This window comes from Felis catus, chromosome E3 (genome assembly GCF_018350175.1).
Source record: "Felis catus isolate Fca126 chromosome E3, F.catus_Fca126_mat1.0, whole genome shotgun sequence".
Taxonomy (NCBI): Eukaryota; Metazoa; Chordata; class Mammalia; order Carnivora; family Felidae; genus Felis; species Felis catus.
The window spans coordinates 31,757,055-31,781,569 of NC_058383.1; the positions used below are offsets into that span (position 1 = coordinate 31,757,055).

The 24,515-nt window shown below is 51.4% G+C and overlaps 1 protein-coding gene and 1 long non-coding RNA gene across 2 annotated transcripts in view; one reads left to right on the top strand and one right to left on the bottom strand.

Moving 5' to 3' along the window:
* The window catches only part of LOC102899050, a 124,917-nt gene that overhangs the window by 57,018 nt on the left and 43,384 nt on the right, over positions 1-24,515 (top strand). Inside the window, exons 28-38 of the mRNA XM_023247099.2 lie at positions 2,978-3,158; positions 6,538-6,749; positions 8,681-8,869; positions 9,309-9,448; positions 10,422-10,584; positions 10,710-10,796; positions 14,563-14,700; positions 14,795-14,914; positions 15,838-15,930; positions 20,587-20,807; positions 22,850-23,043. Of these exons, the coding sequence (XP_023102867.2) occupies positions 2,978-3,158; positions 6,538-6,749; positions 8,681-8,869; positions 9,309-9,448; positions 10,422-10,584; positions 10,710-10,796; positions 14,563-14,700; positions 14,795-14,914; positions 15,838-15,930; positions 20,587-20,807; positions 22,850-23,043 (1,738 nt within the window). The remainder of the gene's footprint in view (positions 1-2,977; positions 3,159-6,537; positions 6,750-8,680; positions 8,870-9,308; positions 9,449-10,421; positions 10,585-10,709; positions 10,797-14,562; positions 14,701-14,794; positions 14,915-15,837; positions 15,931-20,586; positions 20,808-22,849; positions 23,044-24,515) is intronic.
* Positions 12,335-19,173, bottom strand: LOC123382489. Its single transcript, XR_006590923.1, has 3 exons — positions 18,925-19,173; positions 15,447-18,250; positions 12,335-14,588 (listed from the first exon to the last, which is right to left on the bottom strand). It is a non-coding gene; the product is annotated as an uncharacterized LOC123382489 (long non-coding RNA).

A 24,515-nucleotide genomic window follows, 5' to 3' on the forward strand; every position in this document is an offset into this window, starting at 1 on the left:
TCGAATCAATCCCCCCCCGCCCCTCCAGCCATGTCCATGGGAGCAGTTTCCTTTCACCCATATGTGACTTTTACCACCGGAAAAATATTGCTGATATGGGTGGAAAGGATATCTCGTGGTTTGAATTTGCCTTTCCCTGGTCGCTCAGGAAGGCTGAGCACCATCTTTTCTGTATTTATTCTACTGCAGATGGCTTTTTTATATTGTTGGACATTCGAAAAAATTACAACTCTGACGTGATTGACAGCTCTTTCTACGGCTGCAGTACATGCATTACGTTACTCTTCTAAATTGTGAAAACATCTTCTTTCTGGACAGTATCCGGCCCCCAGGGTTTTGGGAAAGACATGAAAGCTGGGCGGTGTTTCTGCAGGCTTCTGAATATGGCAGACACCCTGCTAGGTTCTGGGGGGACAAGTATGAATAAGATACTATTTATTCTTTTTTAAAAAAATTTTTAAACTTTATTTTTGAGAGAGAGTACAAGCAGGGGAGGGGCAGAGAGAGAGGGAGACACAGAATCCGAAGCAGGCTCTGGGCTCCGAGCTGTCAGCACAGAGCCTGACGTGAGGCTCGAACTCACGAACCGTGAGATCAGCCAAAGTCGGACAGTCAACCGACTGAGCCACCCAGGCGCCCCAAGATACTATTTATTCTTAAGACGCTGACAGGGAACAGAAGAGGGAAGGACAGAGGGAGTAGTGATGAGCCATTTATTATTACCAGGCCACACGTCACCTGTGTTGTTGGTAGCACTCATTTAAGCCCAGTGAAGTAACCACTATGTATCCTCATTCTTTGGAACGGAAATTGTGTCAACACGCTGGTCTGAGGTGTCCCTGGCCACAGGTCTACCATGTGGCAGAATTGAAATAGAAACTCCAGGATGTCTCATTGCAAACCTTAGGCTCTTAGCCTCTTGGCTGGACTGGATTGTGCCAGAATTAATTTACTGTAAAATAATTTACTGAATGATTAGTCAAGAGGAGAAATCATTTCCCGGGCTATTCTCTGAGGCCAGTATCATCCTGGTGCCCAAACCAGACCGAGACCTCAGGAGAAAAGAAAAATCCAAGACCTCTTATAAATATAGATGCAAAATCCTCAAGAAGGTACTAGCAAGCCAAATTCAGCACTATATAAATAGAATTACATAGCACAGGGGCGCCTGGGTGGCGCAGTCGGTTAAGCGTCCGACTTCAGCCAGGTCACGATCTTGCGGTCCGTGAGTTCGAGCCCCGCGTCAGGCTCTGGGCTGATGGCTCGGAGCCTGGAGCCTGTTTCAGATTCTGTGTCTCCCTCTCTCTCTGCCCCTCCCCCATTCATGCTCTCTCTCTCTCTCTGTCCCAAAAATAAATAAACGTTGAAAAAAAAATTTTTTAAAGAATTACATAGCACAGCCAAACGGGTTGTATCCCAGGCATGCAAGGTTGGTTTCACATTGGAAAATCAAGGTAATACACCATATTGATAAAGGATGCATCAGTAGAAGATGAGATGATCAGTAGAAGCAGAAAAAAGTATTGGGCAAATCCCCGTATCCTTTCATGGTAAAAACACCCAACAGATGAGAAATGGAAGAGTACTTCCTCAACCTGAAAAGGCCATCTATGAAACATCCACAGCCAACATCATACTTCATGGTGAAAGAATAAATGCTTTCCCTCTAAGATCAGGAACAAGACAGAATGTCTGCTCTCACCACTTCTATTCAACATTGAACTGGAGGTTTTAGCCCAGGGCAGTGAGGCAAGAAAAATAAAAGATGTCCAGATCAGAAAGGAAGAAGTAAAACGATTTCTGTTTGCAGATGACATTATGTCCTCTGTAGAAGACCCTAATGAATCCACACAAAAAAATCTGTTAAAGCTAATACATGAGTTCCTCAAAGTTGCAGGAGACAAGATAAATATACAAAAGTCAGTTGTGTTTCGCTACACTAACGATGAAAACCCTGAAAATGAAATTGAGGAAATAATTCCTTATGTAATAGTGTCAGAAAAGTTGAATACTTCAGCATAAAAGTAACAACAGAATGTAAAACGAATACTCTGAAGACCACGGAATGTTGTTGAAAGAAATTAAAGAAACTGAAATAAATGGGGAGACATCCCATGTTCCTGGACTGAAAAATGAATGTTAACATGGCAAGGCTCCTGCAGCACCTGGGTGGCTCGGTAGGTTAAGCGTCTAACTTCAGCTCAGATCATGATCTCACGGTCCGTGAGCTCAAGCCCCGGGTCAGGCTCTATGCTAACCTCTCCGAGCCTGGAGCCTGCTTCCGATTCTCTGTCTCCCTCTCTCTCTGCTCCTCCCTTGCTTACACTCTTTCCCTCTCTCTCTCTCCCTCAAAAATAAATAAACATAGGGGCGCCTGGGTGGCTCAGTCAGTTGAGCGTCTGACTTTGGCTCAGGTCATGATCTTACGGTCTGTGGGTTCGAGCCCCGCATCGGGCTCTGTGCTGATAGCTCGGAGCCTGGAGCCTGCTTCGGATTCTGTGTCCCCCTCTCTCTCCGCCCCACCCCTGCTTGTGCTCTGTCTCTCTCTGTCTTTCAAAAATGAATAAACATGAAAAAAAAATAAACATTAAAAAAACGAAAAAAAAAAGAATATTGTTCAGCAATAAAAAGGAATAAAGTTCTGATAAATGCTACAATGCAACATGGGTGAATCTTGAAATTGTCATGCTAAATAAAACAAGCCAGACACCAAAGGCCGTATATTATATGATTCCACGGATACGAAATGTCCACAATAGGCAAATCCATGGAAACAGAAATTGGATTAATGGTTTCCAGGGGCAATGGGGAGTGACTGCTGATGGGTACAGGGTTTCCTTAGGGGTGGCCTGGGCTGGGCAGTTCCTGATAACTGGGGAACTCAGGCCGACCCGTGGCTGTCCTGGTGAGCCAGTGGAATGTTGTAGGTTGGGAGTGGAGTGCTCTGACCAGCATGTTGACGGTGGGTCTTCTCCAGTTTGCGCTCCAGGTGCCTGAGAGGCAGGTGGATTACCGTGCGCAGCTGTACCACTTGAGCCTTCGGCAGCCCCACATGGAGAGCAGCACACACCTGAAGGTTCAGGACAACGGACAGCTGCCCTTTGTGGCCGGCTTGCGGTGGAAAGACACCTCTAGAGCTACCCTGTGGAAATGGGAAGGTGAGTGTCATTTAGGGAGGCTCTGGCTAGCGGTTGAGATTTCTGGCCCCCAGGTCTCTGCTCGGGCTATGCCCCTTACCTGGAATACCTTTCCTTTTTGTTTGCCTGGATGTCAAGATTGGTATGCTAATTATCCAGTTTCACCCCGCCCCACTTCACCTGTTGTCCGTTACCCTGCAGTCCCCCTGTCTTCTTTTCTGTTCCCCCAGAGACCTCAGAGCCTTTGCACATGCTGTTGCTGCTCCTTGGAACACTCTCTCGCCTTGAAAAACTGGATTTACCATGGTTTATCCTTGAATTAATTTTATTCTTATTGTAGTCATACATAGTTTGAAAAGTAAAGTAGAAACTTTGAGTTGGTAATTGTTGAAGGTGGGTGAGTATTACATAGGGGCCCATCAGATGTTCTCTACTGATGTATATACCTGAAATATTTCTTTAAATGTTTTTTAAAGATTTTTTTAATGTTTATTTTTGAGAGAGAGAGAGAGCAAGAGAGAGTGCGCATGCACATGAGGGAGGGGCAGAGAAAGAGAGACAGAGACACAGAATCTGAAGCAGGCTCCAGGCTCGGAGCTGTCAGCACATAGCCTGAAGTGGGGCTCGAACCCACGAACCAGGAGATCATGACCTGAGCCAAAGTTGGACGCTTAACCAACTGAGCCACCCAGGCATCCCTAAACGAGCAAGCTAGTTTATAACAATTACTGTAATTGTCTGCTTCATATCTTTCTATCCAGAATTTTACTTAATACAGCAACCATTATAAATTCTTTTATCTGTTTCTTATTAAACTCTTCAGCTCTTAAAATAATATAATTATACTGCTATTTCTTGATTTTTCTATTTTAGACATTCTTCATATATTTTTTACCAGACAAGATGATAATGTAACTCTTTAACCAGACTTTTTCGAATATCTGTTTTTCTTTGTCCCCCTAAAAGAGTTGGTCTGTGAATATCCACTGTTTACTTAATTGTGACTCTATAAATGTCCTTCTTAGCTGAGACACAAAGCTGACTTTTTGTTTTTCCTGGAGTTATAATGGGCTTTCCCCCTGTTTGGTTAGTTTCCTATTTTCCTCTTACTAATTATCCCCAGTTTTTTAAGCATAAGTGCAAAATTCTTCTCCAGATGGCCAAACACATGAGATTATGCATCAGCTTCAATTAGTTCCCATATTTTTCTTGGAGACCTTCTTCTTGGAACCACTGTCCCTCTCCAATGTAGACCAGTTGCACAGCTGTGGTTCTGGAGTGTCCCTTCCCCATCATTCTGAGAATTCTTTCTACTTCTCTGGGTCACAGCCCTGTTTCTTGCACTTATGTCCTTTTTTCTTGATTTACTCTTTTGTTTTGATGGAGCACATCTTCCAGTAGCTTCCTGAGAGAGGTATTAGATTCCTAAAGCTGCTTTAACAAATGACCACAAACTGAGCGGCTTAAAAGAACAGGGATGAATTCTCTCACCAGTTCTGGAAACTAGAATTCTGCATTCAAGGTGTTGTCTGGGCCGTGCTCCCTCTGTGACCCTGCGTAGAATCCTTCCCTGACTCTTCCTAGCTTGTGGTTGTGGCCATCACTACTTGGAGTTTGTTGGCTTGCAGCCACACTGCTCTCATCTCTGTCTCTGTTGTCACACTGCTTTCTCCTGGTGTGTATGCCTGGGTTCAGACTTCCCTCCTCTTAAAAGGACCCAAGTCCTATTGGTTTTAGGGCTCACCCTACTCTAGTGTGACCTCATCATAACTACTTACATTTGTGATGACCTCACTCCCAAATAAGGTCACGTTGTGAGATACACTGAGGGGGTGAGATTTGGTATATTTTTGAGAGACACAGTTCAGCTCATAATAGGATGTAAATGTTTTGCTCCCCCAATGTTTAAACTGGCTTCATTCTACCTGGGTAACTTGGCTGAGTAGAGAATTTTCGTTTTCCCCTTGGGATTTTGAGGACTTTGCTCTACTGTCCTTTCATACAGTTGAGATACTATTTTTGGTCCATCGGCCTTTGTATGTGACCACTTTCTTACGCTCTGGAAGCTTTTTGGAATGTCTCTGTATTCTCAGCATCTTCGGATCTTATGATGTGCCCTGACATGCATCTTCTTTCATCCATTGTATTGGGCACTTTGCGTAGACCCTTTCAACTTGGAAGTGTCCTTCAGGTCTGGTAGTTTTCTTGTACAGTTTATTTGATAATCTCCTTCCCTCTGTGTTCTGGTCAGATAGGCTCCAGAAACTGAGGTTCTAATTTTCTTTCTTTGCTTTCCTTTGTTCCTTCTGTTTATCTTTCAGTTCTGTTTTGATGACCTGTTTCCTCAAGTTCTGCCAGCCCTTCAACTACGTTTAAATTTTGGCTCTCTTCTGTTTTCTAGAGCTCTGTTTGTTGTTGTTGTTGTTCCTGGGAGCTCTCTTCTTAGAGTGTTTTGCTCACGGACACAACTCCTCCTACCTTTCTAAGACCTAAGAGAATTTGGGGGCTTTGATTTGTTCTCTCTGAGTTTCTTTTAACTTTTGTTTTCTGAATTTCTGTGAGTGGCTTTCCTCGAATGCCACGCAAGGCTTAGGTGTGTGCTTATGTTTAAGAATTGACCACTCAGAACTACTCTGGAAGGAGTTCTACATGTGTTTGGAGGTTTGGGGGTGCACTTGTTGACTGGGAAGATTCCATGTTGAGCATTTGGATGGGGAGCCTGGGACCTGTATCTGTGGACCTTTCTTTTTCTTTTTAATGTTTATTTATTTATTTTGAGGAGGGGAGGGGCAGAGAGAGAGAAAGAGAATCCCAAGCAGGCTGTCAGCATCAGTCTCCCGACCACAAGATCATGACCTGGGCTAAAATCAAGAGTCAGACGCTCAACCGACTGAGCCACCCAGGTGCCCATCTGCATATATACCTTTTGCCCAACGTGTCACTGTGACAAAACTTCAAACCTACAGAAAAGTACCGTGGATTGTGTCATCGATACCAACGTACCCTTAACCCAGATTCTACGATTCCATTTTTATTCCTCCTGTGTTATCACATATCCGTCCCCTTACCACGTCCAGGTTATTCGTTGGTGCACTTCCAAGTGAGCTGGCGACATCCATACATTCCACTCCTAAGTATTCCAGTATGTGCGGTGTTAACTAGGGTGGAATGCACACCTCTCCAGGGTGCCACTTAATGAGTTTTGACAGGTGCACACACCTGTGTAGCCCCTGCAAGATTCAGAGCATCACCAGCCTTCTGCAAAGTTCCCTTCTGCCCCTTCTCACCCATTCCCAGGTGTGAAACCTGCCCATAGTGGATGTGATGAGGCACCTCTCGAGGTCTGCCAGGAGCTCTTTTCATACTGGGTGTCCACCTTCTGTCTGTTTACTTCTTGCAGGAGCCTTGAACCTGGATAGTCCCTGGCTGATGGTCTCAATGGCTCACAGGCTGTACTGGCCCCACCGGCCCACTTTCCAGGCTGTCCTGGAGCTGACGCTGGGCAAAGCTCGGACCCTCAAGAACCTGGTGATAAAAGTGGCCGGCAGGCGTCGGGGCCGCGACAGGGAGGGCAAGATCCACATCTACACCCCGACTACCACTTACCTCCGGGTGCGCATGCCCAGCCATGCCCTCTGCTCCCTCCCGCAGGTGGACTCTGGACCCAGGAGCCTGGTTCCCTGCCATTTAGAAAGTCTCCCACGCAGAGGGAGAACACGCAGACCTGAGATCAGGTCACAGATGTGGGCGGTTTGGATGACCCAATGTGTACAGTCTTGAGAATTAGTCGCTAAGTGAATTTGGGAGAGGGGACCACCCCATCCCCCCATCCCATCTCGATTTCCCATATTCTTTTTTTTTTTCCAACGTTTATTTATTTTTGGGACAGAGAGAGAGCATGAACGGGGGAGGGGCAGAGAGAGAGGGAGACACAGAATCGGAAACAGGCTCCAGGCTCTGAGCCATCAGCCCAGAGCCTGACGCAGGGCTCGAACTCACGGACCGCGAGATCGTGACCTGGCTGAAGTCGGACGCTTAACTGACTGTGCCACCTAGGCGCCCCTATTCTTTTTTTTTTTAATGATTGATTTTGGGGGAGGGGGCAGAGAGAGGGGGCCAGAGGACCCAAAGTAGGCTCTGTGCTAACAAATGAGCCCAGTGTGGGGCTCAAACTCACAGACTCTGAGATCGGACGCTCAGCCAGCTAGCCACCCGGGCGCCCTCACTTTCCCATATTCTTGCTTAGCAGCTGATAAAAATAGGAAGGCAGGTTGGAGGGTATCTCAGCAATAGGCAGACCTCAGGCTTTTGCCGAAAACCAGAATAAAAACTCCCTCAAGGTCATAGGTGACTTTTGTACCAGCTGCTGGATGTAATTAAGTATGCTTCTGTGCACCTGTTTGATCTCAGAAGCCAAAAGATTTGAAAGAAACCCAGTCAGTGGAAGATGCCCTGGGTGTCCCACGAGGGAGCCGGGCACATCCATCCCCTCCCCGCGTTGGGATGATGGGTGGACCCAGCAGGAGGTCCAGGCCTGACTTGGACCCAGAAGGAGGCAGCTCCGTGGGCCCATCTGGGGACGGTGCAGCCCCCCCTGAGTCAGGGGCAGAGTGGGAGCAGGTTGGAGGCGTGAGGAGTCGGGCGTCACTGGCAAGCTTGGGGACTCAGGAGGGACTAGCACGTGGCAGCCAGAGCCACGTTTGAATCTGGAGCTGACAGATGAGCTGGTGGATTGTCAGTGGGGAGGAGGGAGCGCGAGACACGACGTAAATGACCCCAAGGCTCTGGCCGAGCAGCTGTGTGGGTAGGAGGTGCCTTTCACGGAAATGGACGGCTGGCATTTGCTGGGGGGTGGTGGGCATGGTTCTGGGGGGAGACCCGAGGGTCAGTGACCTACGGGACAAGGTGTCACGGATTTCTAGTATTTGGCAGTGGGTTCAGTAATCCCTAAACTCCATTTTGACCCCATCACCCCCTTTCCTGAGGCTTGGAGCTGTGTGAACAGCGGACAGTGGCCTGTAGGGTACAGACACCGTGCTATTCCTGGTGGGGCCTGTGCCGGGGGCCGTGGGCTGGGGTGCACAGCCGTGTGTGGGGCTACAGTGTCCTCCCTCCCCCAGCTCCAGGACAAGCCAGAACAACACCCAGTCTTCCCAGGCCTTTGAAGACCACAGTGATTATGCAGGGAAAGAAGGCCACCCGCATGTGTGTGTCCCTTGGGACACAGAGACCCTGCCTGCTGATAATGGTGGCCCCGTGAGATCATACTCCCTTTCCGAGCTGAAGAGGAGAGAGGGGGAAGGGAGTTATCTTCTCTGATAACTCAGATTCTCTGTTCAGGGCTGAGAGATGGAGGGAAGTTTTTCCTCTTTCCTCAAGACCCTGTGGGAAACAACCAATTCTGCGGGGACCAGATGGGAAAGGCCTCCCGGAGGTGGTATCAGAGGGGTTTTGAAGGATGGGTAGGAGTTCACCAAGTGGTAATGGGGAGAAAGGGCGTCCCAGGGGAAAACATAGGGTCACCCTCCACTTCCTCGATGTAGGTGTCCACGGCGATGGCCTTGGCACAGAGCCTCTTCCGCAGCCGGACTGAAGTAGAATCAGCATGGGGTGCGACTTTGAAGAGTGAGATCCACGCAGAGAACAGCCAGGAGCTTAAGATACTGCATGGCTGGTTGAAGAGCCCCCTGCAGGAGGTGAACTTAACGGCAGCTTACAGGCACATGGAGCAGGTATGTCCCGGTAGCCCTTGCTGGAGGCGCCACTCTTCGGAGACCTCAGATCTCTCCCCTGGGGTGGGAGAGGGCTCAGTGCCACTAGCTTGGCCTATGACCTTGGGCTTCCCTGAGCCCAGTTTCCCTGTATGTAAATGGAAACTAGCCATATTAGCACAGACCCGTGCTAGCAAAGCCCTGCCTCGTGGAGCCAGAAGCCTGAGAAGTTCGTTTCCCCGCTGGGCGCCTGGGGAGGTGCAGGCATGGTGGTGATACCGTGCGATGGTGCAGTCTGATCCAGGGTGAGGCTGCCATCCAGTTCAGCAGCCCTTGTCAGATGCCATACCCAGGGCAGTGGACGGGCAGGGGGAAGAGCCCCTTGGACCCCCGGGCGGGAGGTTTAAGGAGCTCGGTCCCCGCCGGCCATCCGTCCCCATCAGCCTGGTCTTGGTTGCAGCCTCGGAAGACCCACGTGTCACTGGTGGCTCTGGTGACCAGCATGAGTGGCCAGCCTCAGGGCCTGGAGCTGGAGGGCAAGCTGGAGGAGGTGACGCGTGACCGGAGGTTGTACCAGAAGCGGGGGACCTTCCTCCTCAGGTACATGCAGGCCCTTCCCCTCACGAGCATTGTCTGCCCAGGCCTCTGCTTCTGCAGCGTGGAGGGTCACGGGGGACAGGGTGAGCTGTGCTCCTGGGAGGTCCACGCTGGCCTGTGGGGCCCAGACAGAGCCCGGGGCTCAGAGACAAGCCATCTGCGTCCCTTGGAAGCCCCCGCATCCCTAGTCCCCCTTCCATTCGGATGCTAAGAAACCTGGGAGCAGAAATCTGTCCCCACCGCAGCCTGAAAGCCCTTCCGGGGAATGTTTTCAGTTCCTGGAGGCACAGCTGGTTGCAAAGGTGGCTCTTGTGGTTGGGGATGGAAGAGGGGGGATTTCATGAACTCCAGGCCATGTCCAGACCCTCTGCGTGACCTTGGTCATCTCGTGTCCAAACAGCAGTAACAGAAGAGTACCAGCAGCTGTTATCTGCATAGATCTCATTCGTTCGTTTGTTTTGTTTCTATTCGTTGAGTACCTACTATGTGCCATGTACTTTTCTGGGTGTCTGGAAAACAGAGAATAAAAAAGACAGAAGTCCTGGCCCTCAGGGAGCCTGTACTCTTTGTGTAGACTTTCTGTCCAATGGTCCCAACCACCGTGTGACATGGGGGGGGGGGGCTAGTATTTTAGCTCCCATTTCACAGGTGGGAACACCGAGGCACAGAGGCGTCAACCAAGGTAACAGACCCCAGGTGCTGCCTGTGCTTGGGTCTCTGCTGCCAAGGGGTGAGGATGACCCCTGCTGTGCCCCGGTCCCTGGGTGAGGCGAGGCGAGGCGAGACGGGGAATGGGTGTCGGTTGGCAGATTATAATGTGCAGGGCCGGGGTATGTGCTCATGTTCTCTCTGTGACGGTCTTCGCTCTGCAAGCTTGCAACAGGCCCCATCTGAGCTCACGGGGCCCCGTGGCCCCCCGCCCCTGCCAGCTGTTTTAACAGCCATTCTTTGGCCCGTTATCCTCTCTCTACGCCAGGCACCCCTTGCCTCTGCCCATCCCGCAGAGTCTGCTCCTGCAGGAGACCTTCACGGCGGACAGGCAACACCAGCGATGCTCCCTGGAAACCAGGCTGGTCCTGAATGGCCGAGAGGAGACCCTGCAGACAATAGTCCTGGGCTACCAGGCAGGACGCCCCTACGTAAGTGGGCTCCGGGGTGCAGCTGGAGAGGAGGCTGGGCCCAGGGGGAGGCCCCTTGTCTGCTTCTGACCTGTCCTTGTTTGTGCGTGTGTGTGCGCACGCACGTGTGTGCTCTTCCCTCCCAGGTGTGTGTGGGCCTGACCCACCCGTACAGCAGCAAGACCGTCCCTGGGAACACGGAGGGTTGTGCTGCTGCTTGGAGTCAGCACGCCGTAAGTGAGAAGGCCCCGGAGGCCCCAGGCACCTTGCACCCCAGCGGCCCACGATCCAAGTGCCGTCATCTCCGCCCTGGGCGAGCAGAATGCTCTCCTACCCGGGTTTTCTGTTCCGCTCTGTCCCCATTCTTCTACCCTGCGTGGCTGCCAGAGGGGGCTTTTCAATATGCCCGCTTAAAGTCATGCCCCTCGTCACAGTTCTCTCTGGACACAGACCCCAGCTCTGCCCCGCTGGTCTCGCTGACCCTCCAGGCCACCTGAGACCACTCTCTACCTTTTGCTGCCTCCTTTCCCTTCCTCACCTGGCTCTTTCCTGCCCCAGGACCCTTGTATGTTCTGTGCCTGGAGCTGTTCCTCTCTCCTTCAGCTTTACCTTCATCCCTTTACTCATTGTTGGGGGTTCAGCTCATACGTCACGTCTTCTGGGAAGCTTTATCGCGACCCCAGACCGCCTCCCATCCCCCAGCTACCCCTCCTGCACCACCCCCCACCTCTGCTTCTGGCTCCTGTTGGAGATCTCGGTTCTCTTTTGATAGGATTCTTCGACCAATTCCTTTCTCCCCTACTAGTCTGTAAGACTCGTGTTCAGTACCGTATCTGTTTTACAGGCATACCTCATCCGATGGCACTCTATTACGCTTCGCAGATTTTGCTTTATTTTTTAAATAGAAATTGAAGGTTTGTGGCCACCTTGTATCCAGCCGGGCTGTTGGTGGGGTTTCACCAACAGCGTTTGCTCACTTCGGGTCTCCGTGTCACGTTTGTGGCCACCTTGTATCCAGCCGGGCTGTTGGTGGGGTTTTACCAACAGCGTTTGCTCACTTCGGGTCTCCGTGTCACATTTTGGTAACTCTTGAAGCAGTTCGCGGTTTCATTATTGTATTTGTTACAGTAACGTGTGACCGGTGATTACCACTGGCTCAGACGATGGTTAGCAGTTTTTAGCAATAAGGTATCTTTAAGGTATGTGCATTGGTTTTTTAGACACGATGCTCTTCGTGCACATTCAGTTGACTGCAGTGTCAACATAACTTGTGTGCGCACTGGGACAGCAAGCATTTTCTCTGACTTGCTCATTGCGAGAATCACTTCATTGGGGTGGTCCCGGAACCACACCTGCAATATCTCCAGAGTGCAACTCGATTTACCTTTAGAGCCTCAGGGCCTGGCGCGTTGTCAGTGCTTAATGAATAGTCACCTCAGTGCCATTGAACATCTGTCGTGTCCCTGACCCAGAGCAGGGGTCGACCACCTATTTCTGTGAGGGAGCAGACAGTAACTCTTTTTCCCTGTGTAGACCATACGGTCTCCGCCCCTCGTCGCACAAAAAAACACCCTGGAAGACACAAATGAACAGGCACGACTGTGTTCTGATAAAACTTTTGCTAATGGACTGAATGTGTCCCCCCCCCCCCACCCCCAGATTTGCACATTGAAGGCCTAATGTGAAGGTATTGGGAGGCGTGGGGTTAGCTCATGAGGTAGAGCCCTCGTGAAAAGATGAGGGCCGCCCCCCACCCCCGACACCCCCCCTCCCCGCCATGAGGGCACAGTAAGGAGACAGCCACGTGTAAGCCAGAACTCAGCCACGCCGGCGCGCCCTGATCTCAGATTTCCAGCCTCCAGAACTGGCAGAAATAAGTTCCAGTTGCTTAAACCACCCGGTCTCTGGGATTGTTGTTACAGCAGCCCCCACTGACAAACACAACCGTATACACAGAAAACGAGCCCAGCCTGACTCTCTGGCCGTAGCTTCCTGAACCCCTGCCTCAGAATGTGTTCGCATTCGTCTTCCTAGGCATGAGACTCGTGTTTGCAAGGTGCCCTTGGCAAACGATTCCACAACTCTGGACCCCCGTCTTCCCGTCTGTAAAATGGAGACAGTACACATCTCTTAACGCAGTGGTTGTGAGAACCAAGATGTAACGTAATCCTCTCCCTCGGGGACCTGACGGGTGCCCCCTCAGCCCTCATCCCGGACTCCTTCCTGATCCCTCTAGGGCAGAAGCCCCCGGAGGTAACCCCGTTCTCCAGCAAGCATTTATTGAGCACCTACTATGTGCCAGGCCCTGGACGAAGAACTTAGTGGTGGTTTCTCTCTTGCGGGATATACAGAGGCCTGCTGAAGGGTGAAGTGGGACCAGCTATTGAGCACAGAGACCTCTCCTTCTGGAGCCCCACATCCCTACCAGTTAAACAGGGCTGTAGATGGCTGCCAGAGGCTTGAGGCTGAAGGCCTTGGAGCTCCTGACAGGAAACAGAGGGCATAATGACGACCCCAAACACCTGCAGAAATACCTCCCCACGGTGTTCAGTGTTGTTTAAACCGGAGATTGCAGAATGGCGCCGTGGGCCGGATCCAGCCTCCAGATGTGTTTTGTTTGGCCTGCTTAGCACTTAACATGTTTTAAAACATCGTCAACATCGAACATCGGAAGATTTGGGGGTAAAAATCAGATTTCTGCTTCTAATTAAAAAGGAATCAGAAGATCTGACACATGGGGTCCCAAATCCCACCTGGTAACAAGAAACGAGAACCAAGTAGGCGGGAGCCTTTGAATCTAGCTGAGTATGGCTGCCCGTTCTTCTTTAATGTTTATCTTTGAGAGAGAGAGACAGAGCACTAGCGGGGCAGGGGCAGAGAGAGAGAGGGACACACAGAATCCGAAGCAGGCTCCAGGCTCTGAGCTGTCAGCACAGAGCCCGACGTGGGGCTCGAACCCACGAACTGGGAGATCATGACCTGAGCCGAAGTCGGACGCTTAACCGACTGAGCCACCCACGGGCACCCTGGCTGCCCGTTCTTTTCAAAACCCTCTCTGTGTTTAATGGCACGCTTTCCTTTTCTTCTCTTGGAAGAATTTATTCCTATTCCCTGTTGTTTCTAAATTAAAGCCGTGTATTCTTCTAAAGTTATACACTAGCGATAAAATTCTGTGGCAAGGCGTTTGTAACTTCTTAGTGAACCCAGATGGGCACAGATGGCGCCCTGCTCCCGGGTGCTTGGCATGTGGCAGAGGCTAGTGGCTGCTAAGTGAACAGATGATCCCCCCACGGGTGGTAGGATCCTATGGCTGTCGCACAAAGTACCACACCCTTGGTGGCTTAAAACAGCACACTCTTACCTTGGAGATCTGGAGATGGGAAATCCCAAATGAGTTTCACCTGGCTAAAATCAGGTGTTGCTGGAGTTACATGCCTTCCAGAAGCTTCAGGAGAGAATCCGTTTCCTCGTCTTTGCTAACTTGTTAAAGCCACCCATGGTTCTTGGGTTGTGGTTCCTTCTCTGTCTTCAAAGCCAGCAGAAATAGCAACTTCCCCTCCTTCCTCCCTCCCTCCCTCCGTCCCTCTCTCTCTCTTTTCCAGCCTGTCTTTGGCCTTGGGGTTGCAGGCTATCACTGGTGATTCTGGATTCTTCCAGATATTTCTTGAGCACCTACTATGCACCAGGTCCTGCGTTAAATATGAGGCATACAGCAGTGAACAAAACAGACTAATACCAGGACACTCCTTTGGAATGAGACACAGACCCTCAAGTTTGCCCCCTCAGGCCCACCCCACAAACTCTGCCTGTGGGCACCGGACTTGACCATCCCTGTTGGAAAGACCCTGGTGCGCTTGGTCCCACTCCCTGCCCTGTGAGTGGGTGGGTAGACATCTTGGGACCACTTTGTTCTCACCGCTGGGTTCCCGGGGTGGCTTCTGCAGGCCCTTGGAAATGGGAAGTCACGTCTCTGAATGCCACTGGTTCTCGCTCACCCAGGCCAAGAGCAGGGAGGTGGAGGCCACCTTGAAAGTCAACCAGAACGTCGTGCTGCACTTAAGGGGTCTGCACCATGACAGATCTCAGGGTGAGGAAATCTGGCACCGCCTGGCCCTGAACGCATCTCATTCCTCCCAGGTACCCGTCCCCAGGTTGGGCAGACACTGTTTGGTGGCCCCTGAGCAGGGTTCTCAACCGTTGGGAGAGAGTAAACGGTACCGTTGCTTTCCAGCTGAGGCTCCCCCAGGCCCTGAGTGTGGATGGGGACGTTGCCTTCAGACGGGGTCCCCCGGGACTGTTTGACTTCAGTGTGGACGCAAGGGCTACCGCCAGCCCCGACGTCCCATCCCAGGTCAGTTCTGCCTCTTTGGTGGGGGAGGAGCGGCATTCGTGTTAGAGTGCAAGTGTCTGGTGGGTGGGGGGTGGGGGGCTGAAGAGGGGGCAGGTGGCCCTGGAGCGCTTACTTTGGGAGTATGCGTGGGAAAGGGGGGGTGAGAATTATGCAGAAGGTTTCCGTGGGCCAGTCCCTGAAGTGGGCCCTGCCACTCCTGCCCACATCCCATTGGCTGGAACTTATCACCTGGCCCACCCAGCTGCAAGGGAGGCTGGGAAATGTAGTTCTCGCTGCGTGTCCGGAAAATGCAGCTCGGTGACTATCTAGCAGCTGCTAGAGGTATCTTTGTTCAATCATTCGCTCTACACGGGTTGGGTCTCTGCTGCACTATGTGCTGGGGACGCACAGGTGACTGTTTCTGTCTTCACCTCCAGAGAGCTTTCAAGTTCAAATCTTAGCTACCCTGTGGACTTGCTGTGTGACCTTGGGGAAATTACTCAACCCCACTGAATATCATTTTTTTTCACCTGTGAAATGGAGTTCGACATACCAGCGTGTGAGAGGAGCGGTGACGATTAAATGAGGCGACGGTTGTAAAGCCAGTTGTCCAGTGCCTACTTCCTGGCCAGGGTCAGATAGAATGCAGCCGTGGACATGGGAGACATGAGCAGGCACCGTGGCAGGGGACGTAGGGGTTCCAGGGTCCCAGAGTTATCTTCCCAGCCCCATGTCTGGGGCTGTACTTCTCACGCTTGCAAGTAACAGAGCCTGAGTAACATCTGGGGCCAAGAAGCATCACAGAAGGTGCCGTTGGCCTGGGCTTTGGGCAAACTCTGGGATGACCGTCCCCCTTGGAGCGCCCAGCCAGCTACCTTCTGGGGTTCTCCCTCTCCCTCCTCTGCTCCCTCTGACCCTCCCCCTCCCCCTCGGCCTCTCAACAGGTCTCAGTCCAGCTGAACGGATCTGACTCCCACTTGGTGTTCCTCTTCCAGCTCAGCCATCCCCACAGACCCCCATTTCCTCCAAACTTGCAGGTACGGACGTGGGCCCTCTGGGATGACCTCGAATTGCCTGCCAAGTGCTGTCTCGGAGCCTCCAGCTTGCTGGGAGATGGGGCGGAAGGAAGGGACGATGGAGGCCCCGGTGTGGGGCGGGGGGAGGCCACCCCAGGATGTTAAGCTGAGCCAGACAGCCAGTCCAGAATCAAGAACAGATGGCAGGGAGGTTTCCAAATCCATCATTTGGAAGTGATTGTCCAGGCCAGAAGGGGTTTTGGCTCCCTGGGGGGTAGAACGATCACATTTCACCCTTGAAAATGGAGAGAAGCAGAATTGTCCTCTAAACCCTGTCCTGTGTTTAGGGGAGGCCATCTGATCATTTTTGACCCCGGAGTATTTTCCCTGGTGTGGGGTGGAAACACGAAGGGGTTCGCTTGACAAGGAAGTAAAGGGCGGAGAGAAGGAGCAGGCAGGAAGGCTGAGCTCTGTCCACGCAGCGCTGGGTGCTCAGAAAGCCCCGCACGTTGGTTGCTTCGTGGAGCAAGCTGTATGCGCCATGTATACAGGAATCAGGCCATGGGCTAGGGAGACGGAGGTGGAGACGGGTGGTCCCACCTGTGATGAGGCTCAGAACTCGATGGCATTTTTAAATGCCTGCTGCGTGCTCATCCCTGTGCTGGTGGCTTTGGAAACTCTATAAAGGAGCCTGAGAAGAGCTTTCGGTTATGAAAGCTGGTCCTTCTCAGAGGCACCTGTTACACTGTGTCAACAGCTCTGAAATCAGGATGTGTCTTCAGACCCACATAGCTTCGTTGTTTTGTTACCAGCTTTTTTGCTCTTGCCGGGGTCCGTAAAGTCACGGCACATCTCGGGGCCGCTGGCATCCCATATTTGAGGCCATGCTGTCACCGTAATCCCTTGTGATGGGAGCTGCTGTCTGTTAAGTGTTTACCACATGCCGGGCTCTGTTCTCAGCCCTTCACGTGGCTCCTCTCATGGCTACCCCGTGACTCTGCCGTTGTAGCATCTTGCACGTGAGAATCTGAGACAGAGAGGTGATGTGACTTGTACAAGGTCACTGAGCATGTAGGTAGAGGATCCCGGATGGGCACCCGGCCGGTCCGGCTGCAGAGCCCATGTCCCCATCAAGCGGATGTAGCTGATGATGGGGATGCTGGGTCATCTCACGGGCTCAGACTTCATTATCACTTTTTAAAACAGCAGCACCCTTTGTTTACGTTATCTCTGTGGGTGAAGTGGGGCTCGGGAGCCCAGCCTTGTCAGCCTCTGTCCCCCTCCTGGAGCCCCCCCAAAGCATCTGCTGCGGGACTCTGTGCACAGCACGCTTCTGTAGGGTCGCAAGTAGCCTAGCAAATATCTGCAGTCCTCCCCCTCGTCGCCTGACCAGCGCTCCAAGGAGATCAAGGCCTGTCATCCGGGTATTCTTTGTTATCAAGGAGGCGCACCAGGCTGGCCGCCCCCCGAGCCCTTGACCTTGAACACTGAACATATTTTTTTCTGCATATCCTGCTTGATGGGAATACAGAGGGAGCGCAGGATGTGGACATCCTCAAGACAGTGATGGACAGGGGTGTTCGGGGTGTGCGTGAGCAAAGCAGCCAGCAGCACGGTCCCGTACGCTCCACCCCTGTGCACCCTGGACGGCCCACACGTTCTTCTCACGCCTCTCATCCGCGGCGTCGCTGGAGCCGGTATGCCGAGGTGCACTGTAACCAAATCCCAGAGCCACGGTGCAAGCCGCAGCATCCCGGGGCTAGGGAAACACAAACGATGGTGAGACTCTGGAAAGCATTTTGCTAGGAAGAAGGCGAGCGATTGAACCCAGCCGGGTCAGTGGCCAGGGAATCAGCAGGTTTACTCTGTGTGCTTGAACTAGCCGTGGCTTGGGAGACGTCGTGGGAACGTTCAGGTGTATATGAGCAGCATTCGGTTTTGATGAGAGCGCGTGTCCCTCGTGTTACGGTTAACACATCACGAGCTCTCCCACTTTGCAGAACGACTTGCCTCATTCGGGAACTCTCCTAGGTAAGGAGGGGGATTGCCTTGCAGGAGGAATTAAAGATGGCAGCCGTGTGTCTTGCCCCCTTGCATCCGTGGCGGCCGCAGAGGGGAAGACCATGGCCAGGGGACAGAGCCACTAAGATGTGTGTTTGGTTCTACGTCGGGCCCTGACCACCTTCCAGCTGGTAGGTTTCTCCTGTAAGCGAGTGAGTAGACGGCCCGGGCAGGCAGGGATGTAGCGTCCCGGGTGTAGCGTCCAGTGCAGTCCAGGGTAAGTAGGGCCAGCCCCGGGCACCGCATGCCCGCAGCCATCCCCACGGAGAGGGGAACGCACCTGCGGGAATGGATGCGCGTCAATACTGAGCCAGGTGTCAGCAGTGATGAGCACAGTGCGATCGCATCGTTGTGTGGGTGCCTGCCTGACATGAGGCTCTCTAGCATCTGTACTTTCATTGTCCTGCTGACTCCTGCAGCCCGTCCCAGACAGCACAGTCTTTTGGCCGAGTCTTATTCAACCCTTTGAATTATGTTTGTATCCTCTGGGTAAATACCTGTTAGTCAGGTGCCAGCGTCTTAATCGCTGGCCTCCTGTGGCCTCCGAGCTTCGCCGGACGGCACACTGAGTTCTCTCGCTTGCTGTCCCGCTCTGGCTTCCCTCCCCTGCCCCTGTGCGCGGCATCCCCAACAAGTGCGTTGGACTGGCTGGCGTTTTCAGGGCGTCCCTGTCCTCACGCGGCGCTCCACAAGCATCTGACGTATGGGCCATCCCTCCCCACGCAGAGGTCACTGGCCGACTTGACATATCCCCCTGTGGATTTTTTTTCCCTTTTTCCCTTTCCAACCCCTTACCACTCGTGGAGATTTCTCTCCAGCCTCATGGCTAGCCCGCCAATTAGGCAGCTGCTCCCGGGCAGACTCTAAGGTGAGGGTGGGTGATGGCCCAGCGAGACGGAAGAAATGACCCAGATACGGCAAAGAAAACAGGATTATTGGGGGAAACTTACGTACAGGGAGTCCAGGAACAGCAGACTGGACAAAACATCCGCTGCTGGGATCTACCCACGGCATCTAGCCCAGCCAGCTATCTGTTGCCTTTTCCCTCCTTGCATGGCCAGCTCCAAGGAGATCATGGTATGCCATACAGACATTCTTTGTTACAAAGGAGATGCTCCCCCTTGGCCACCTCTGGAGTCCCTGACCTTGAACGCTGAACATGTTTTTCCTACATATCCTGCTTGATGGGAACTCAGAGCACGGGATCTGTACATTCTCAAGGGAGCGATAAACAGCATTCAGGGTACGCGTGTACAAACCAGCCAGCGGCCCCTACCACACACCCCCTAATTGAAATTTTAATAACACAGACGTCCTGTGTTTCTGTTTGCGTGCAGAATGCTCATCTACGATTTACACATAAGAGGGTTTTTTTTTTTAATCCACCCCTCCACAAATCAGGTTTTGCATTTTGGGGGCGATATTGCCCCTCTTGAGGGCGCATGCTTTATGGGAGTCCTCGGACTCGCAGAGGCCCAGTTGGAGAAGACATGTGTGTGACTTAAAAGTTCTCAGCCCAAGCCATGTTGGAATCACCTATGGAGGTTTTAGAACATTCCTGGGCCCCAGCCCTCGAGGCGCTGAGTTGATTGGTCAGGGGGTCCTGGGCATACTTGAAAAAGAATTAATAAACTTCATTTTCCAGAGTGGTTTGTAGGTTTGCAGAATAGATGCATGGAAAGTACGGAGAGTTCCCTTTTCCTCATAGTTTCCCCTCTTAGGAGTTATTTTGCATTAGTGTAATACATTCTAACTGGCAAGCCAGTATTAATATATTATTATTAAACAAAGTCTGTAGTTTACATCTGGGTTCCCTCTGGGGGATGTATGGTCGTGGGGGGTTTTGCCAAACAAAGAATGTCATGTACCCTTCTTTACTGTATCACACGGAGTGGTTTCCCTGCCCTAGAAATCCCCCATGTTCCATCTGTGGACCCCTTCTTCCCCTTAACCCCCTAGCTACCTCTGAGCCCTTGACGTCTGGTTCTACCTTTTTCCAGAATGTCATACAGTTGAAATCTTCCGGTGTATCGCCTTTCAGACTGGCTTCTTGCGCTTTGTGAGCTGCATTTAAGGTCCCTCCACGTCTTTCTGGAGCTTCTTATCACTAATATTCCATTGCATGGATGGACCACTTGATCAGTTCGTCCATGGAGGGACCAGGCATAGTTTTACAAGCTTCCCACATCACTGCACTGCACCTACCAGGCTGGACCAGTGGGGAAACTGAGGCCTGGATTAGGAAAGGGGCTTCAGCTCCTGCGGAGTTGGCACAAGATGGAACTCCCTCCTCCCACCCCCACCCCTGGGAGCCTGGCCAAGCCTTTGCCTCTGCCTGTCCCCCCGCCCCCCCGCCCCCCCAGTATGGCTCCTCCTCGTACACCGCACACTCCCCACTTTGAGCCCTGGAGCTTCTGGAGGTCTTCTGGGGTCAGGGAAGGCCATCCACCCTTCTTCCCTCTGCCTCCTCTCTTTTCCTGTGTGCCTGCTTGGTGGTTCTCACAGCTGGAGTGGCTCAGGAAAGCTTCCAGGAGGAAGGGCCTTCCCACATAGCCGGCTCCCACAGACCCTTCCTGAACTCCCTCCACTTCGGAGTCCTCTCCTGCCTCCCTTCAGGTGCAGGCGACTGCCCGGCGGCTTCACAAAGACCACAGCGTCGGCGGCTCCCTGTCTGTGCACGCCTCCGACCGTGAGCTGCTGCTGCTGGAGGCCGACACCAGCCAGGACACCCGGAGAAGCAGCAGGGCCTGGGGCGCCAGTGTCCTCCTCCGCCAGGCAGTCCTCCGCGCCCCCAGGGCTGTTCAGCTGCAGCTCTCCAGCAAGGTGGCCCCAGCCAGGTGAGGGTCCCCAGGGGCCCTGTGAGCGGGGAGGGACCTCGGAGGGCAAAGGGCTGGTGTCCCGGAGAGATGGGAAATCATGGCTCAGAGGCGCCCCCTTGCGTCCTTCGGGGACCAGGCCTAAATCCTCCCTACTTAGGCCATTCTTTTTTTTTCTTTCTTTTTTTTTTTTTTTAGTTTATTCCTTTTGAGAGAGACAGAAAGCACGAGTGGGGGAGGGGCAGAGAGGGGAAAGAGAGAGAGAATCCCAAGCAGTCTCCCACTGTCAGCGCGGAGCCCGGTATGGGGCTGGAACTCACCAACCGCGAGCTCATGACCTTCACTGGGCATGCCCGTTTATCCGCCGCGATCCGGCCATTAGGATCCTGGGCTCTAGAGCCAGCTGCACGGGTTCAAATCCCAGCACAGCCTCTGGGTTGCGGGCCAGCCACTGTGCCCTTTCTCAGCCTGCTTCTTAGGGCTGTCCTCAGGTTAATGGAGCAGCGCTCATGAACGCCACACCAGCACTGGCCCGCGAGAATATTCACTCCCCAGCTGCCATTAGCATTGCTCTTCTCAGTGTGATACCTTCTGGTACAGATTGGGTCTCCGTTAAGTATTAGTGCCCTGTTTCCCCTGTGGCCCCAGCGTTGGCAGCTTTTGTGAATTTGAGGAGACCCAAGGTTTCAGGTATAGTTCTGGATGATTTTGTCCCCAGAATTACCCTTTGTAGTTGTCCATCCATCCATCCATCCATCCATCCACCCATCCACCCATTCATCCACCTGTGGAAACGTCCTTCCTTAACTCCAGTCCAAAAAGGGTTTGAGGCAGATTATAAAAATGGATGTTGTTCTAGGTCAGGAATTGACAAACTTTCAGCAAAGGGCTAGGTGGTAAATATTTTTGGATCTATGGACTATATGGTCCTGGTGGGAACCACCCTGCTCTTGTAGCCCAGAGGTATCTTAGCTGATATGGGGATGAATGGGTGTGGCTGTGTTCCAATAAAACTTTATTTACAAAACAGGTGGTGGGCTGGTTTTGGCCCACAGGCCCATAGTTTCCCAACTTTTGTCCTAGATTTTTCAAAACACATGAGGAAATTAGCATGAAGGGAAAAGAAAACTGGGGAAAATAGGAAGGTGCTCAAAGTGGCTTTAGGAAACAAAATGCAGGCCACGAGATCTTCTACACTGGTTGGAGCCCAGCTTAAGATTTGGCTTTAAGCATCCTAGTAGCCAATGCACAAAGAGAAACCAACCGGTGGCATTACTTGCAAAGGCTATAGGGAAACATACACACTCACAACTGTGTGGTTTGCACCAGGGAAAGGATGGCTGATCTTGTTTCTGGTGTTGATCCCCAAGAGAGGTGCCTCCCATGGTGTGTTATAATAGAGCATCCTATGTGGACAGTAGGGATCACGTCCCCTGTGCCAGCTCTCTAGGAAGTTTTTTTTTTTAATTTTTTTTTTCAACATTTATTTATTTTTGGGACAGAGACAGAGCATGAACGGGGGAGGGACAGAGAGCGAGGGAGACACAGAATCGGAAACAGGCTCCAGGCTCTGAGCCATCAGCCCAGAGCCCGACGCGGGGCTCGAACTCACGGACCGCGAGATCGTGACCTGGCTGAAGTCGGACGCTTAACCGACTGCGCCACCCAGGCGCCCCTAGGAAGTTTAACACCAGGCTTCTTGAAGCTGTTTATTTCCTCATCATTCAGTATCATATGATGCATAGAGAAAATATCAGCAATATCCACTCAATGTCAGTGGTTCTTTTTTATCCTCCACTTGGCAATAGAAGAAACTGAGGCTCAGAGAGGTTCTGTCGTTGTCCAAGGCCACAGTTAGTGAGTAGCAGCACTGACATTCAGATCCAGGTTTGGCTGACCGCAAAGCCTATGATCTTAGCTGCTGTTAGACTGCATCTCCATGGGCTGAGAGCCCGATAGAAGCAGTCCTGTGGGGGGTCTGGACGGTGGGGTGCAGGGACCCGCCTTTCACGGTCTGCCCGCAGTGTAGGTACTGCCTTTATTCCCATCACGTTCCTTTCTAGGGTTTGGCTGTTGTACAAGGTGCTGGTGGACCAGAGCACAGCACAGCTTGTCCTCAAGGCTTCCGCGGAGCAGAGGGGAGGCCAGGTCCTCACCCTGCAGAGCCAAGCGCAGCACACGGTGGCTGGCTGGCCAGCTGTGCCCCACCTCCTGACCCTCAAGGGCGTGTTGAAGCAGAAGGAGACATTCAGAGAGGGTGAGCCTGGGGAACGCCATGGGGCAGGGGCAGTGGGGGTCTTGGAGAAAAGCCCTTTCTGTGGAACTACATACAGGGTAGATTAGATCCTACAGGTTTTGAAGCCCACGTATACTCTATTTCAGCATCTCACATACTGACAACACCCCTTTGTCAGAAATTAACACCTCGTCGACAAAGTGAATCTTGTAACGAAACACCAAGTAGGTTTCCTTATGCAGGACTTGTCACAGCCTTTTATGTACTAATGGATATTAGAAAAATCCAGGAGGAAGGGTTGGGAGCAGTGTTCCCCATATTTTTTTTCTCATACTTTTAATTTTGACAAAATTTCGGACTTGCAGAAAAGTGGCAAGAATAGCACAAATAATGCCCTACACACTTTACCCAGCTTCACCAATTACTGACATTTACCACAATTACTTTATCATTCTTCTTTACCTCTTTGTCTCTCTCTCTATACACACATATGTAAGTGTGTCTGTGACGTTTTTATTTGTTTATAAAAATACACTTGATTCCTGAGCTGTGTTTGACTAAGTTGCAGACGTGATAATTCTTTACTCCTAAATAGTGCAGTGTTTTTTTCCTTATACGTAAAGATACTCTCCTACCTCCTACAATGCAACTATCACAATCAGAAAACATAGAGTATTCCTTTCCCTTTCGTGGTATTTACATTTTTGAAGGATATAGGGAAGTCATTTTGGGGCTTATCTGATGCTTCCTCGTGACTACTTTCAAGCAAGCTACAGTAGCGATGTGCCATCATATCTGGAGGTACCTAATATCAGTATGTCCCAGAATTTTTTAAAGTTATTCATTTATTTATTTATTTACTTAGAGAAGGAGGGAGGGGGAGAGAGGGAGAGCGCAAGAGCGAGCAGGGCAGAGAGAGCAGGAGAGAGAGAGAATCCCAAGCAGGCTCCATAATGTCAGCACAGAGCCCGATGTGGAACTGAAACTCACGAATTCTGAGATCACGACCTGAGGCTGAAATCAAGAGCAGGACGCTTAACCCATTGTGCCACCCAGACACTGCACTATGTCCCAGTATTGGTGGCGTTAGCTTTGGTCATTTGATGAACACAGTGTCTGCCAAGTTTCTCCGCTGTTAAGCTGTTATTTTTTTTCCTTTGTGTGCTGAGCTCATAAAACAGGTCATGGGAGCATTTCCTCCTTTTATTATCCAGAAGAGTTGTATAAGATTGGTATTCATGCTCCTCTAAGTGTCTGATGGACTCTACCCATGATCTGGAATTTTCTTTGTGGAAAAGTTTTTTGGAAAATGGATAGATGTAAAGCCATTGAGATTTTCTATTTCATCTTGTGTCAGTTTGAAAGTTACCCTTGTCAGGGGATTTGACCATCTCAACTAAGTTGTCAAGTTTATTGGCATAAAGTTATTCATTGTATCTATTATTATCCTTTTAATATTTGTAGCATCTATATATAGTATGTTCCTTCTTTCA